The sequence below is a fragment of the Ceratotherium simum genome, chromosome X, assembly GCF_057802395.1.
Source record: "Ceratotherium simum simum isolate JZ-2026a chromosome X, ASM5780239v1, whole genome shotgun sequence".
In the NCBI taxonomy this organism is placed as follows: domain Eukaryota; kingdom Metazoa; phylum Chordata; class Mammalia; order Perissodactyla; family Rhinocerotidae; genus Ceratotherium; species Ceratotherium simum.
The window spans coordinates 40,652,997-40,670,176 of record NC_141940.1 but is presented as its reverse complement, the minus strand read 5'-3'; the positions used below and the strand labels follow the sequence as shown (position 1 = coordinate 40,670,176).

General features: G+C 33.6%; 1 protein-coding gene across 3 annotated transcripts in view; it reads left to right on the top strand.

The window, feature by feature from the left end:
- TBC1D8B (TBC1 domain family member 8B) overlaps nt 1-17,180 on the top strand; it is a 66,390-nt gene that overhangs the window by 9,985 nt on the left and 39,225 nt on the right. Inside the window, exons 2-7 of one of the 3 annotated variants that reach the window (XM_087426716.1) lie at nt 4,841-4,951; nt 6,872-6,990; nt 7,509-7,734; nt 8,412-8,652; nt 11,128-11,203; nt 12,003-12,170. In XM_087426716.1, coding sequence (XP_087282842.1) covers nt 4,841-4,951; nt 6,872-6,990; nt 7,509-7,734; nt 8,412-8,652; nt 11,128-11,203; nt 12,003-12,170 — 941 coding nt within the window. Of the gene's footprint in view, nt 1-4,840; nt 4,952-6,871; nt 6,991-7,508; nt 7,735-8,411; nt 8,653-11,127; nt 11,336-12,002; nt 12,171-17,180 lie in introns of all 3 variants that reach the window. The other 2 variants (XM_087426715.1, XM_004440447.3) reach the window with 2 other exon arrangements.

The following is a 17,180-nucleotide window of genomic DNA, read 5'->3' as shown; positions in this document are numbered from 1 at the left end:
ACTTTTACCAGGGTGTAGAACATTGGTACCTTACTCAGTCATAGACATTCAAGGGATGATTTTAATTTCTTGATATTTTTAAATCTCTTATTCTGTCATGCAGCTGGCAGACAGTATCTACTCTCTTCCCAATATGCTACAGCTGTAGAACTTCCCATGTGTAGGCTGATTCATGACTTTGGATGTTCAGACTGTGAGATGATAAACCTCTGGGTATATGGAAAAGCAACCCCAAGTTGTCTGCTTGTTTTCTTGTACTTTTAGAACCCAGACATTGGCACATATTGATTCCTGAATGACTTGCAGGACTTGATGATGATTATAGCTTAATGAACTGGAAGAGTTCCCCAAGTGACTGGAAATGTATTCTAGCACTAGCTTCCAAAGTATTTGTTGCATAGTTTATACTACCTGATTTAATGCACTTACAAAAACTGAACAATTTCTTTTCTATATAGTGTAAAGCACTTATAATCTTGCAAACATTTCTGCTGCAAAAAAAAAAATGACCTTCTTGTCAGTGATTTTGACCACTTTGTCCCCAGCCTCAAAATTTTCTATCAGAGAACTAATCGTTATTATGTTACTCAGGAATGATTATCTGTGGCCTGTCCTTTCTTCTGCCTCCTCACACATCCACACTACCACTGTTATCTTTCAGCTGAGGCAAACTTTTCTTTAGCTCATAGTTCTTCTTCACATTCTTCTAATACTGCTTTTTTTTAGTGTAGGTAAATAAGGAAATAGCATTTGAGCTAGTTTATTTAAAATGTAGTAAAGGTGAAATAAATGATTTTCCTCTCAAAATTAAAAGTACTTTTTTGAAACCTTTTTTAGAATTTAAATTCTTGGAAGGCAAATCTAGCAGCTAAAACAGTGCTGTGTTTCATAAATACTTTTTTTTGAAGTTATAATTTCTTTATTTTGACAATTTTGTCAAGTTATATGTATATTTATATACATGGACATTCATACACTTGATTCCGTTTTTTAACCTAAAGATAGTTACCTCTTTTGGTTGTCTTTTACTACCACTCTTTTATCTTTGAGTATTTTCACTTTCTTGTCTTCAAACTGAGAACATTCTCCTTTTTTCCATTTCCTGAATAATTTCAATCACATTGCTCTGAAGAGGCTATCTGCATATGTTTAGCTCCCACTTTTCTTTCTTTGTCTTTGGCCAACTTCCACTTTTATTTTTTATCCTCGATCTCTTAGCCAAATCTCCAATTTCTCAGTCACTTCTTCACGCTGAAAAGTGATAGAATTATTTTTCCTTTTATCTCCAAAACCCCTAGTAATTCCCTCATTATTAGTTGAAATATAATCACTTCCTCTGTCCCTCCTCCTCATTGCCATTCTCTCTTCCCAAGTACCTCCTCTTTCATAATATTTTGTCTGGATTTTCATATTTCTATTTCTTAAAGTCTTCAGTTCATACCGTAACTTTTTTCATACCAGATAACTTCTTTTCTATATAATCAGCACATGTTGCCATTGCCAGATTCTTCTTCCTTGGTACTTTACCCCCACTATCAAAACCCTCTGTCATCCAAATTGGAAAGGAAGAAGTGAAACTGTCACTATTTGCAGATGACATGATTTTATATATAGAAAACCCCAAAGAATCCACCAGAAAACTTTTAGAAGTAATAAACGAATATGGTAAAGTTGCAGGATACAAAATCAACATACAAAAATCAGTTGCATTTCTGTACACTAACAACGAAGTAGCAGAAAGAGAAATTAAGAATACCATCCCATTTACAATTACAACAAAAGAATAAAATACTTAGGAATAAACTTAACCAAAGAGGTGAAAGATCTGTACACCGAAAACTATAAAACATTTCTGAAAGAAATTGAAGAAGACACAAAGAAATGGAAAGATATTCCGTGCTCTTGGATTGGAAGAATTAACATAGTTAAGATGTCCATACTTCCTAAAGCCATCTATAGATTCAATGCAATCCCTATCTAAGTTCCAACAACATTTTTCACAGAAATAGAACAAAGAATCCTGAAATTTATATGGAACAACAAAAGACCCCGAATAGCTAAAGGAATCCTGAGAAAAAAGAACAAAGCTGGAGGTATCACAGTGCCTGATTTCAAAATATACTACAAAGCTGTAGTAACCAAAACAGCATGGTACTGGCACAAAAACAGACACACAGATCAATGGAATAGAATCGAAAGCCCAGAAATAAACCCACACATCTATGGACAGCTAATCTTTGACAGAGGAGCCAAGAACATACAATGGAGAAAAGAAAGTCTCTTCAACAAATGGTGTTGGGAAAACTGGATAGCCATATGCAAAAAAATGAAAGTAGACCCTTACCTTACACCATACACAAAAATTAACTCCAAATGGATTAAAGACTTGAATGGAAGACCTGAAACTGTGAAACTTCTAGAAGAAAACATAGGCAGTACGCTCTTCGACATCAGTCTTAGCAACATCTTCTCAAACACCACGTCTGACCGGGCAAGAGAAACAATAGAAAAAATAAACAAATGGGACTACATCAAACTAAAAAGCTTCTGCACAGCAAAGGAAACCATCAACAAAACGAAAAGACAACCTAACAATTGGGAGAAGATATTTGCAAACCATACATCTGATAAGGGCTTAATCTCCAAAATATATAAAGAACTCATGCATCTTACCAACAAAAAAACTACCAACCCAATTAAAAAATGGGCAAAGGACTTGAACAGACATTTCTCCAAAGAAGATATACAGATGGCCAACAGACACATGAAAAGATGTTCAAAATCAGAAGGGTGAAAGGGATAATTCGGTACATGTGTGTGGTGATGGGTTGTAATTAGTATTTTGGTGGTGAGCATGATGTAATCTATGCAGAAATAGAAGTACAATGATGTACACCTGAAATTTTTACAATGTTATAAACCAATGTTACTGCAATAAACAAAAAATTAAAAAAAAAAAAGAAACACCTGACGCTAGACTAAAAAAAAAAAAAAAACCCTCTGTCAGATTGCTAATTGATATTATGCTGTATTTGTGACCCCTATTTTTACTTTTTACTGATGCCTACATCCACTCACCTACCTTTTTCTTTCAGCTGAGCGAAATTTCTCTTTATTTCTTTGTTCTATCTCCTACTCTTCTAATTTACCTCCCTCGAAGCTTATAATAACTTCCTACCTCACATCTGCCAACCTACCTATATTCTCATGCAAAGCTTGCTTGAAATGTTAACTCCTTTTAAGTGGGTAAAGATAGGAAAATAGCCAAAAACCTGCTTTATAATTGATTTAAATTTTTTCTCAAAAATCTGTATTCTAAATTGAAGAGAAATGCCTCATAAAGCAAAACCAACACTCAACCAATCAAAGCTTCCAGAAAAGGAAGGTAGATATATATATTGCAGCCATCTCATTGATATAGTTAAGGCAACAAATTTTGTTCCTATTGTGTCCAGCAATATATTGAAAGTTAGGGATACAAACCCGGAGGTAGAAGGCATGGTTAATGTCCTCAGAGCATTAATAATATAGATGAGACAAGATTAATATACATGAAGCACTTAAAAATTAGTTGTAATAACTAGCCTAATAATCAAAATAGTAGGTTGTATCATATAGACTTTAAGTGCTATAAGTAATCAGAGAAAAAGAAAGGCATTATTGCTTGGGGTTGCCAGTGAAGATTTCATGGGGGAAGTGGGTCTTGAAGAAAATGTAGAATTTGGACTAGCTGGACTGGGCTAGACGACTTGTGTTAGCATTTCTAGGTAAAAAAGGATTGCTTAGCCAAGACCCTTAAGGAGAAATTAGTTGATTCTTAAGAAAACAGCAAACTTTGTTCTAGGGAGGAGTAGGAATAATTAAATTGGAACTAATTGATCAAAAACCTTGAATTCCAAATTGAGGAATTAAGAATTAATTGTTAAAAAGTAGGGGCCGGCCCCGTGCCTTAGTGGTTAAGTGCACGCGCTCTGCTACTGGCGGCCCGGGTTCAGATCCCGGGTGCGCACTGACGCACCGCTTCTCCAGCCATGCTGAGGCCGTGTCCCACATACAGCAACTAGAAGGATGTGCAACTATGACGTACAACTATCTACTGGTGCTTTGGGGGCGGGGAGGAGGATTGGCAATAGATGTTAGCTCAGAGCTGGTCTTCCTCAGCAAAAAGGGGAGGATTAGCATGGATGTTAGCTCAGGGCTGATCTTCCTCACAAAAAAAAAAGAAAGAAAAAAAAAAGAAAAGAAAATACCTTTACCTAAGCATTTTAATTAATCAAGGTTTTATCTTTTTTAAATATCCAGGATTTTCTTATATAAATAGCATTAGCTAACATTGAGTGTTTTACTATGTGCTAAGTGTTTTATATGTAATAATAACTCATTTCATCTTTACAGCAACCCTTTATAGTAGGTTCTATTTTAACCCCTTTATTTTACAAATGAGGATGTAGAAAAGGTAAGTACAACTGGCTCAATTGACACAAGTAAGTGACAGAGCCAGGATTCAAACCCAGGTAGTCTCTGGTACCAAAATCTACATTCTTATCTGCTGTATACACAACCTTGTAAAGGAGGTATATAAGTGCTGCAACTATATCATGAGATTTGGACAATTGAACCTGACTTATTCTTTTATTGATATATAATTTTCTCAAGCATAACTCATATCAGAACCCTGTAATCTCTTCATCCCAAATATATTTTTTCTCTAAGAAAAATATAAGGAAACTTTGGGCTAGAAATTAAAAAAAAATTAATCCATTAGTTGTTTGTCATATGAAGTGATATTTATTTTATCTCTTGTCAAATCCTTATTTCAACAGTCTCTTTATTACAACAGGGCTTCTGGTTGGGACTCTTGATTCAGTCTTAGACTCTACTGCTAAAGTAGCTCCATTTCGCATCCTACACCAGACACCAGATTCTCAAGTTTACCTGTCAATTGCATGTGGTGAGTATGATTGAAAAACATGTAATTTGAACAAATAAGCATACTAAGAAATTGAATATTTAAATTTATTTATACTCCCCAGTTGTTCTGATTTAGAAACGAGTTAAATGTGCAGCTCTACTTTGAGAGAATAACAAGGTATCTAATTGCTTATTTGAGAAGGATTACAGATTATTACGGTTTTTTAAAAATTCATTAGTGTGAGGGACCTGAAGCATGTGTTCCAGCGGTGCTGATTCTGAGCAAATTTTGGTCATTGCTACTGCTATATGACTCCTTTCTTCAACTTACTTCTCCTGCTTCACCCAACTGCTGGGAAGATGAGAACTTCCCCATGAAATGCTTTGTTTCATCTCTAATAACTCAGATGAGGAGAATCAAGCCCAAAACTTAAAGCTTGTCAACCAAGAAAGTATGAGCCTAAAAAATTGAACCTTTTTTAGTTACACACCTACATTCTCACAAAGTAGACATATGAAGGGATATCTTACAGGTAATGCTACATATTCATTTATGCTGGGGTGGTTCAGATGCTTCCACATGTATAAATTGTGGGTAGAAAAGGAATTAGGATAATTTTGCCTAATAAAGCAACTCAAAAGTAGAAAAAAAAACATAGTAACAGTTTGTTACATCTTTTATGATGCCATTATAATGTTCTTCTCAATGAGAATTCCAGGCTTCTGGCCTTTTTAATGCTGAAAAAACTGCCTTTTTCTCTTTCTCTCTTCTCCCCCTCTTCATACTCTTTTAAGTATATCAAGTAGATATACTTAAAAAAAAGCATGTGAATTTATGGATAGTTCATCTGTGTGAACATATAGTATACAATTAATTTTTTAAGATGTGTGGCTTGTTTTTTGCATCTCCCTCTAAATTTCCTTTGGTGTTGCTGCTGAGTGTTTTCTCCACGCTCTCGTAAAGTGAAGGCCATTTAAAATAAATGAAAAAGACATTATACCTGCTGACATCATGAGACATCTGTAACTTCAACTCTAAATCTGGTTGGTAGAAATTATTTAGAATAAGATGTCCTTTCTACTTAAAAAAAAAAAAAATGATGATTATATAACTTATTCCCCCAAATTAACCTGATGCAGAAATGTAGTAGTTACCTACTAATGAAGCTTCCTTATATCTAAAAGACCAAAATAAATGTCTTAAAATTTCCTCATAACTTTTATTTGTGGTTCATTAAAGAAAGTTATTACACTTGGTATGATGACTTTAGTAACACGAATACAATTCTAACTGAATTGTAGGAAATAGGCAATTTTGCAGTTTCAGTAAATTTTTTAATGTATCACTCTCCGTGTATCATAAAACATACTAAGTAGTCAAGATATTTCTTTTGAATGAGATTTGTATAATTTGCAATGCGGGGGAGATCTTAAAAGTATGTGGGTTATAGGGGGAGATTGATAGGTATTGAAATGTTCCTCAAGCCAAAGGAACCCAGAGATTGTCACATGTGTGCTGTTTTCAGTCACACAGATTATAGACACTCTACTAACTGTATTATTTGAAGCCCAAGGATTAAATTATGTATATTTATGTTCTGATACTCTATATATTCTCTTAAAAGATAGTGGTTACTGTAGGCTCCAATTATTAACATCTTGTTTTCAGAATTTTATATCTTTACTCATGAACTATATTTACTTTTCTTTCATTATATTTACTTTTCTCTTCTTTCATTAAATATTTTATTCTTTCCATTTATAATGAAAAATAGTGTTCATGTCAACATATAGGGATGAAATAGAGAATAAATATAATACCTTTATTCCTTTATGATCATTATTTTTTAAAATGAGCAAATATAATTTTATTTCTTTTTAAACTAAGATTGTGAATATCAAGAGCAGTTTTGTTGTGGAGTTTTCCTTCAGTCTTTTATTCTCTTTCATTATTAATTAGGAGCCAACAGAGAAGAAATAACCAAACATTGGGATTGGTTGGAACAAAATATCATGAAGACCTTATCTGTGTTTGATTCAAATGAAGATATTACTAATTTTGTACAAGGAAAAATAAGAGTAAGTGCCATGGATATATTTTGTAGATGGAATACTAAAATCTTTGAACCTCTTATTTGAGGATCAAAGGTTGCATGGAAGGTCATTGTTTTACTGGCACCTTTCAGGAATGCCAGAAGCACACATATGAATGTCAGAATCAGTGTTAAAGAACATTGTAAAGGCAGTGGTTAGTCTTTGGTGCCCTTGTGAGTGCTCTTAGGGATATTTTATTTCAATATCTCTACAGCTTAGAGTTTGAATGAAGCCCTCACTCAATCAAAAGAATATTTCGCACCTGTATTTGTGGTGGCTCCTTATGAGGCATTAGAAAAAGCCTAATTACAAAATGAAAGTAAATAGGCTATTCTCTGTCCTAAGAGAAATACATATGTATGTGTACACATATATACATATGATATATGTACCTGTGTAGATATACCATACACAGTTGTGTTCAATGAACTATTTAAATATATGAAATATATTTTTGTTGGTAGGTAATGATTAATTTTCAGAAAATATTTTGTCTCCTTTAGGGATTAATTGCTGAAGAGGGAAAACATTCTTTTGCAAAAGAAGATGATCCTGAGAAATTTCGAGAAGCCCTTTTGAAATTTGAAAAATGTTTTGGTTTACCAGAGCAGGAGAAGTTAGTGACCTATTACTCATGTAGTTATTGGAAAGGACGAGTTCCTTGTCAGGGTTGGCTGTATCTTAGCACCAATTTTCTGAGCTTCTATTCTTTTTTGTTGGGATCGGAAAGTAAGTGGTTTCTATTAATTACCATGACTTTGAACTTGCTGACTGACCTATCAACTCTGTGGTGGTGTTAGGTTGTATATAAAGTAATAGGATTAATATTAACAGCAATTAAGCGGTCCATTAAAAAGTTCACTTCATCTAGAGAAAGAATCCTTTTATGGCTGGTTGCTTAACAGGAACCATTAGAAGTGTGTATAGAATGCCTTGCATATTGTGAGAAGTGAATGAATAATAAGTGACAATGGTCTTCTAGCATATAACTCTTTTCTTTCCCTTGTTCTAAACTACCTACTTTATTCCGTCCATGTTTTAAAGGATAAATATAGTAGCCATAGTACCTAATGGCCCACAGCTACAAAGAAGAATCAAACAGTACTGTTCATAGCACACATATAGCTTCTATATCTGTGGTTATGTAATTATGTAAAGTAACAGATTTAAATATAAATCAGAATATTTTTTAAAAAATTGTTTAAAATTATATCTGTTCCTAGAATTACCAATTATTGTATGTTCATGGTTATACTTCAAAATTTTAACTAATCTTGAACTCTAAAGTATTTTATTTGTTCATAGCATTTTTCAAGTGCTTAACTATTGTTTCAAGAGACCTGATTGATAAACATTAATCAATATTGAGAAATTTAGTCATATCTGCTTATAACTCTTATTTGCAGTAAAACTCATTATCTCCTGGGATGCGGTCTCAAAACTTGAAAAGACTTCAAATGTCATACTGACAGAGAGTATTCATGTGTGTTCCCAAGGGGAGAATCACTACTTTTCAATGTTTTTGCATATTAACCAAACATACCTTCTTATGGAACAGCTGGCAAACTATGCCATAAAGAGACTTTTTGATAAGGAAACATTTGATAATGACCCAATCCTTGATGATCCTCTACAAATCACCAAAAGGTATTCAAAGCTTAATTAATATTTACTTTTTAAAATATTGTTTGACCAAAGAGTGGTAGCATTGATTAGCATTATAAGTTAGCTGTTCTATGTTATATAATAGTTTTTCTTTGGAGTTAATCCTCCAGTGTCTTTTTTTTTTCAGTTTATTCATATGCATTTCACAAATAGTATCCTCTCCATGAAATTTAATCCTAAGAGGTAACAGAAGTTAGGTTTGAAAATTATTTCTTGAGATCCCAGTAGGATTTGTCCTGGAGTGCTTTTAGAAATGTAGAGATTTTTGTGTGCGTAGTTAGTCTAACTCTCAATTTCTCTATGAGTAGTCTAGATAGTTTCAGGTCTGAAATTGTTAAATGTGTTGTTTATTTTTAAACATAATTTATAGACAGCATCATTTTTTAAATGAAGAGGCAGGTTAGTGGAGTCAGTGGAGCAAGGGCTTTAGAATGAGAGTAGAGCAACCCTTGGATGAGTCATAATCTCTCAGGACCTCAGTTTCCTCATCTGTCATTTATACCTCAGAGAGCACTGGGAAGGAATATAACATGTGAAAGCACTTTGTAAAATATAAAGCACTAGATAACTGTTAATCATCATTAGTGCCTGCATCAGAAGTATCTGATAGCTGTTTGCTACTATATTTGGTTTGCTGAAACTGGCCAGAGCCCTTTCATCCTGCTCAACACTCAGAACAGTTGACTGAAATGAGCATGCCAAAGAGGAGGGAGAGAGAAGAGGATCCAGAAATAGCTAGTGAAAGCAGCTTCTGGCAAGGAGGATGAGGGTATAGACTGTATGGGAAAGTGTAAGAGGAGCCTAAGCCGAAGTCCTATGGATAGATGAGAACGAGTGACCTGAAGGGTTGTGTGATTACTACATAGCCCCAGCTGGGTACAGTTGTTCCTCTTGCCTATTCCTAAACCATTCCTAAAATCTATATGCATAAGGATTCCTTTGTGAGAGTGAGGTGAATTTTTTATACCTTATTACCAAAATTAGGTCCCAGTGTGTGTGATTTATAAATAGAACTCTATAAGGATTAAGAATCCTGTTTTTTTGTTATATTATAGTTGGACATTTGCTTTTTTAGTTTGTTCCTCAATTGGCCACCATAAACATAAAGTTTTTATCATTTTATTTCCCTTAAAATATCCTCTAAATGGCCATGTATCAATGAGTTATTCATTACCAAGTCTGTATTTAAATGAGATATAGGAAATCCATTTTTGTCTATGTGCATTTTTAAGAGAGGCTATTGAAAATCATATATAGCTAAATCCTTTTTTCTAGTAAGTTAGAAAGAACAATAACTTATTTATCATTAGTCTCCAAATGAGTTTTTTCTAAAATAGAATATATTGCTTCAGCTTATTGTTTTTACAAATATGTATTACTTCTATAATTTAAACAATACAGAAGAATAATAACAATAGTTAAGATCAGTGTATATCCTTCCATGCTTTTTAATGCATGAATTTAAAAATATTTGCAAAAGTAAAATGAATGGGACTAAACATCACATATTCTACAACCTGCTTTTTTTCCCCCTTAAAATAATATACCATGGACATCTTTTCATTCATATAAATAGACCTCATCCTTTTAAATAATAGTGAAATAACCCACCAAATTGCAATTTAAGTGGGGTTAAAATTAGTGTGGCTTTCTGTTCATATTTATCAGAATTATTTTGAAAGACATACTGAAGTGCCACATATTCAAATAGTATATGCTGGAAGGATGAATTTAGTTTTAACTTTGTTGGCTTTGCTTTAGAACTTGCATAATTTACTTACTATCCCAGATGGTATTGCTGCTTAGCACAAGTGTTTAGTCCCTCTAGAAAATTTGTATTATTTTAAGCAATTGTTTTTTATTTATATATTTATCAGTTAACAAGTCATCTGTATTTATTGACACCTATCCTGTGCCTAATACTGTGCAAGCAGTGTTGTTTCATCTTGCCTCTACTTTGGATTTTTTTAAACATTAATTTAAATTTTTCCTTCACTTAATTTTAATATTTTATGCACTATTCTTCCTGTCTAAATTTTGATGCCATAAGTTTTCATTTTTCTGTTTTGTTTGAACTGGGTAACTCTTGATTTTTTGATAACCAGATATAAAAATTATTGTCTGCCAAGACTGGTTTTAGCCATAGTCACATATTGTGAATATATAATAATATAATAATAATCTTCCAGCAAATCACCCCTCAACAGATGGTTTGAAGACCTACGTCATCTCTAACTTTTGTGTATTGTAATCTACAAATAAAACAAAATTGGAAAAGAGAACAAACAAAATAAATTTGTTAGGAATCAGTGTGTTTCTTCCATTTCATAATTTGTTGAAGAACATAGCATGTAGTGTTTAATCTTTCTGCTTTACAGCACACTTAGATTAATAAATATAGGCATGTGTACACTTTAGAAGTCATCATTTCATCTCCCCTTTTTTTCTTTCCTACAGAGGTCTGGAAAATCGAGCCCACAGTGAGCAGTTTAATGCTTTTTTTAGGCTGCCCAAAGAAGAGACTTTGAAAGAAGTACATGAATGTTTCTTATGGGTACCATTCAGTCACTTCAATTCTCATGGAAAAATGTGTATCTCAGAAAACTATGTCTGTTTTGCTAGCCAGGATGGCAATCTATGTAGTGTAATTATTCCATTACGAGAGGTAACGTAAATTTGGTTACATATCAGTTTTCAGTTTGAAAATGTTATCATTCGCAGAGTAAAATGTCCTTTAATTCTGTAAATTATTAAAAACTCAATATGCGACATCCTTTTAGTAATTTTAAAATAATCATTTTTTAAGTTCAATATTGTTTTTCAGGATGAGTACCATTCTTCAGGATAAGAGTACTAGGATAAGAGCCTTATAGCTCTTATTGAAAGTGAAAATATAAAAAAATTAAAATTTTATAAACAAGATAAGGGTTTAGGATGACTCAAAATGGAACATGATCACTCAGACATTTATGACATGAATACCAAAATTTAGACTATCACATTTGATACACACAGACAAAAAAAACGGAATTGATAGCTTTTATGTAAGTCAGAAATAAATTGTCAGCATTGCAGCACTGAATTTTTATACTTGTATTGTCATTTTTAAAGGCTACATGTTAGTTAAACTTTTTCCTTGAGAAGCGAAAGAACTTGCACTGAGGTTACGCATATCAGTGGTACAACTAGTTCCCAAAGTCTGTTTCTTAATAAGTCATACCATGGATCAAAACTTTTAGCCACAAAAGAGTAAGCTAAACACATTTTGCCTTAAGGTGTCAGCAACAAGGGAAAATGTGATTCATTTATAATATGTTTTCACTCCCCCCCAGGTCTTAGCTATAGATAAGACAAATGATTCCAGCAAATCTGTCATCATTAGCATCAAAGGAAAGACAGCTTTTCGCTTCAGTGAAGTTAAAGACTTTGAGCAACTGGTGGCAAAACTCAGGCTCAAGTGCGGGGCAGCTCCAACTCAATATCATGATATTAGCACAGAGGTAATTATATAGCAATCAAATGATTTTGAAAAAAGGTTTGTGTTTTATGTGGTCCATTCTTTCAAAAGGAATTCATAGTACCTTTATTATTCATACTTAGGTTTATTTTTTTAAAAAGACTAAATCCAAAGGAATTATATTCTCTTAAATCATATCATAAAATAGAAGAATTAAGGACTTTATCCTTTTTCAGGAACTCATACTTTCAAAAAATTATCATCATTTGATCTTTCTTGACTATATTTACTTTATCATATACACACCTTGTATTTTTCACATAACATGGCTTTTAACAACTCAAACTATATTTGAGAATTCAACAAGGTCTTGAAAAAGGACTCTCCTCTTATTGCTGTGGAGAGACAGCAATCTTAAACCAATCTGACTATCTTTCTCTTATTTAATATCGAGTAGGTCAGCCTTATTTACTTAATCTAGCACAAAACAAAATAGTGGCTTATCTATTTACTAGTAAAATATTAGAGAAGGCAAATATTCTTGGAAAAGGGTGGTTAAGAGCCTGCTTTTGATGTTTAGTATATCTTTCATGGAAGTATGTAGTTTCAATTCAAATTAATTTTCTTTTTCAATGCCTAGGAACCTCATGTTTTAATATATTGATAAAACTTATCACATTATAACTATATATATTTTAATTAAAATTTTCAAAGAAAAAATCAACATTGGCTTTACTGGCTATATTATTTTATTTGGATTGGATTATAGAGGCTCTTACCTCTCTCTCCAGAGTAGAGACTGGAAATATTATGCTAGGTCAATTATAATGCAGTATTGATAAGACTAACTTTCCATTTGGTAATTGAAAACATGTAATTAAAAAAATTCATATATCTCAGTTCCAGACACAGAACCTTCATGTTGGCCATCAATTTTCATGCCCCAACTTTCTAATCTTTCATTCTCTTCAAGTATGTGCCCAGGATATTCCTTAATTTGATGTGAGGACACAAGTAAAATCTGATCAGTCTTGGTAGTGTCTCTCCCAATGCTCCCATATTCTTGCTTATATCACTTTTTTTCCTGTCCTATTCCATTTCATATTCAGTCTGTGTGTTAGATTTAATGTTCTTCTTATGTTTCCTTCTCCTTTAATTTATCTGTATCTCTAAAACCTGAAGAACTAGAATTTTTCCCCTGAAAACTCTCAGGTGCCTCTAGTAGTTGGGTATGCTCAGTTGTCAAGAAAGAATTTTGTTTCAAAATGAGTTTAGCATTTTTTCAGATGTATGTCAGAGTTCTCAAGTTTTCTAGTTTCTCTTAGCCATATTTAGAAGTTTTAATAAAGATATGTACAAAAGACCAGTCTGTATATTAATTTGCTTGGAAATCTTTTTTTAATTGTCATAACATCCTATTTTCACTTAAGATTTTTATGTTAGCCCTGGTGAAGAATATTGACTTGTTTTAGTATTATCTGTATATGTCTAGCTTTAATGATAGCACATTTTAAAAATTAGTAGAGAACTTTTTAAATAAGAGCTAGTTCCATTTGATCTCTAAATGACAGAAATTTTAGTTACATTATTTTATAGCTACATTTAGCATGCTGAAACAAAAAGAAAAAATTAAATTCTATAATTTTACCAAATCTGGTACATTTTACACATCTAAATCTCAAAGCAGTTTAAATCAACAGATCTAAATATGAATACAGAAAGGACTTTAGGAAATTTTTCTTTTGAGTACATCAAAAACGTGATACCGGGCCAGCCTGGTTGTGTAGTGGTTGAGTTCGCGTCCTCCACTTCGGTGGCCCAGGGTTTGTAGGTTTGGATCCCGAGCGTGGACCTACACGCTACTCATCAAGCCATGCTGTGGCAGGGTCCCACATATAGAAGTGGAGGAAGATTGGCACAGATGTTAGCTGAGGGCCAATCTTCCTCACCAAAAAAAAAAACATGATACAAAAGCAAATGCTCCCAGAAGCAATTGGGATTATGAGTAAGTATCAGTTCTGTCCAAGTTTTTGAATATGTCAATTAAAATTCTCCACATTTTATTAAGTTATGTTAAAATGTGGGTGCATACACAGGTTTTGAATAATTCTAATCAAGTGCTTAGAAAACACATTACTCTTTTATTTTTATTGACACATATACTCAAGAAATATGACTAGATACAGTAATTTTTCAAAACTACTAAATGAAAGAAAAATGGGCCCTTTTAGCTTAGTTTTAAGCAAAGTGGCCTAAGAAAGAAGAGCACTGCTGAATATCCTTTACTTCATGCTTTGAAACTGCATTATAAGTGGATCTTAGGAATTATGGAATGTCAAGACAAGGTAGAAATTGAGCTTTGCCTTAAAGTGTTTTGAAGGGCAAATATCTTCTGTAGATTATCAAAGCATATGTAAACATACTTGTTTCATTAGTTCTCATAACCAGCACTATCTTACTTTCTAAGTTTTTAAATTAGCAGTAATGGCTTCCCTATCCTACACAATAATGCAGATAAAAATAATAGTTTAACCCACACGACTGGTGTTTACCTTAATAAGAATAAAATATGTTTCCTGTAAATATAATATAAATTGGACATAGATGTTTTAGCTGTAAGGAGTAGATTTAGGGCCAGCCCCATGGCTTAGCAGTTAAGTGCGTGCGCTCCGCTACTGGCAGCCCGGGTTCAGATCCCAGGCGCGCACCGACGCACTGCTTCTCTGGTCATGCTGAGGCTGCGTCCTACATACAGCAACTAGAAGGATGTGCAACTATGACATACAACTATCTACTGGGGCTTTGGGGAAAAAAAAAAAGGAGTAGATTTATTTCTATGTGAGGAAATCAGAAATTTTATTAAAAATAGAATTAGCACTAATTTTATATTACGGACTATGAACAGGAGCCTATTTTAAGATAAGTTTCTGATATTTAAGAGAAGTGTTTCTTTGTATATTTTGTTATAATTTTTGGTTTTACAGGTCATCTCTGGCCCCCAACCATCATTATGATGCTGAGTTTGTGAGATATTCTAATTTAAGTCTAGTGGTTTGTAGAAAAGTTACACATAAAGAAATGTTAATCTGGGCTGGCCCCGTGGCTTAGCGGTTAAGTGCGCACGCTCCGCTACTGGCGGCCCGGGTTCGGATCCCAGGCGCGCACCGATGCACTGCTTCTCCGGCCATGCTGAGGCCGTGTCCCACATACAGAAACTAGAAGGATGTGCAACTATGACATACAACTATCTACTGGGGCTTTGGGGAAAAAAAAGGGGGGAGGATTGGCAATAGATGTTAGCTCAGAGCCGATCTTCCTCAGCAAAAAGAGGATTAGCATGGATGTTAGCTCAGGGCTGATCTTCCTCACAAAAAAAAATAAAAGAAATGTTAATCTTTGCCCTATCTTTCCTTCACTGTTAGAATCCATATGCTACTTCTAAAGTCAGTGACAGATACCAAAAACCAAACCGGTCTAAGAATACCTGTTATAGAGTCAACAACCTATGTTGCTTCCTCATGTGATTGGATTTTGCCCAGGCACTAAATGTCTGATGAGTGCCAAATTTATTCCTGTTACAAGTGTGAGCACCCAAATAAATGGATATATAGAATTGGAATGGCCATGAGGTAAAACCCTCCATTCAGAAGAGCCAGAGCAAAAAAAAAACGTTCAGAAATTTAAGCTTAGTTGCTTGAATAATCTATTTTGTTATACTCTTCAAACAATTCAAATATTAAATTGCTTTAAGCCAACATCTTGGAAGGTGAAGGTGTTAATGTGATTTTATGAATACTTGAGAGGTAATCATGGATAGAACTGGCACTTTTGCCCTCCTTTTTATAAATTTATATTTGCGATTTCATTATGTAAGAGATTATGTTTCTTTTCCTTCTTGGATACTTTTCCTGTGGTTTGGATATATTACTAATAGGTAAACTGGTGCTTCAGTCATATGGCTTAAAGTAAGAGAATGTACTTTGCTTGAGATCCAGACTACACCCATGAATTTTTCAATTTGTTTTTGCAAAAACATAATCCCTTATTAAAACAGCAAAATTTAAAATTAACAGTAAAGTAGATTTGTCAAAACAAGCTTTTTAAAAAAGAAGAGAAGTGTTGTAATTTGGGACCTATACTCACTAATCATTTCTTATTATAAGCTTGTTCTATCCTACCCTTATATTCAGACATTAATTTGAATACTGCTTTCTAACTTTCCCTGAATCCTCTTAATATCTAACCCTTCTAGAACTTGTTGGCTTTTTGGGTTTCAAGCTGAAATACCACTGGACTGCTCTACCCTAAGCTGCTACTTTTCCTCTGCCTCAGTCATGGGCATTCTTTTCTTCTTGCTTAAGCTACTAGTGTTAAAGGGATGATGTTAGTGAGCCTTTTTTTAGTACCTCTAGTGGTAACCTAGACTTCTGGTATAGTTATAATCCACAGAAGCTGGTTAACTGATATGTTTTTAAAAATAAAGCTTTGGAGATAATAAAATTCATGTGGAAATGGAAGGGACCCAGAATAGCTAAAACACTATTGACAGGGAAGAATAAAGTTGGAGGACTCATCCTTCTCAATTTCAAAACTTACCACACAGCTGTAGTAAACAAGACAGTGTGATACTGGCATAAGGGTAGACATAGAGATCAATGTAATAGAATTAAGAGTCCAGAAATAAACTCTTACATTTATCGTCAATTGATTTTTCAATAAGGGTGCCAAGTAAATTCAATGAGGGAAAGATAGTCTTTTCAACAAATGGTGCTGGGACAATGGATATCGACATACAAAAAAAAATGGTTTGACCCTTTCCTTACACCATACACAAAAATTAACTCAAACTGGATTGAAGACCTACATGTAAGAGCTGAAACTATAAAACTCTTAGAGAAAACATAGGAGTAAATCTTCATGTCATTGAATTAGACAGTTTTTTCTTACCTATGACACCAAAAGTACATGACAAAAGAAAAAAATAGGTAAATTGGACTAGATCAAAATTAAAAACTTTTGCCCTACAAGTGATAATATCAAGAAATTGAAAAGG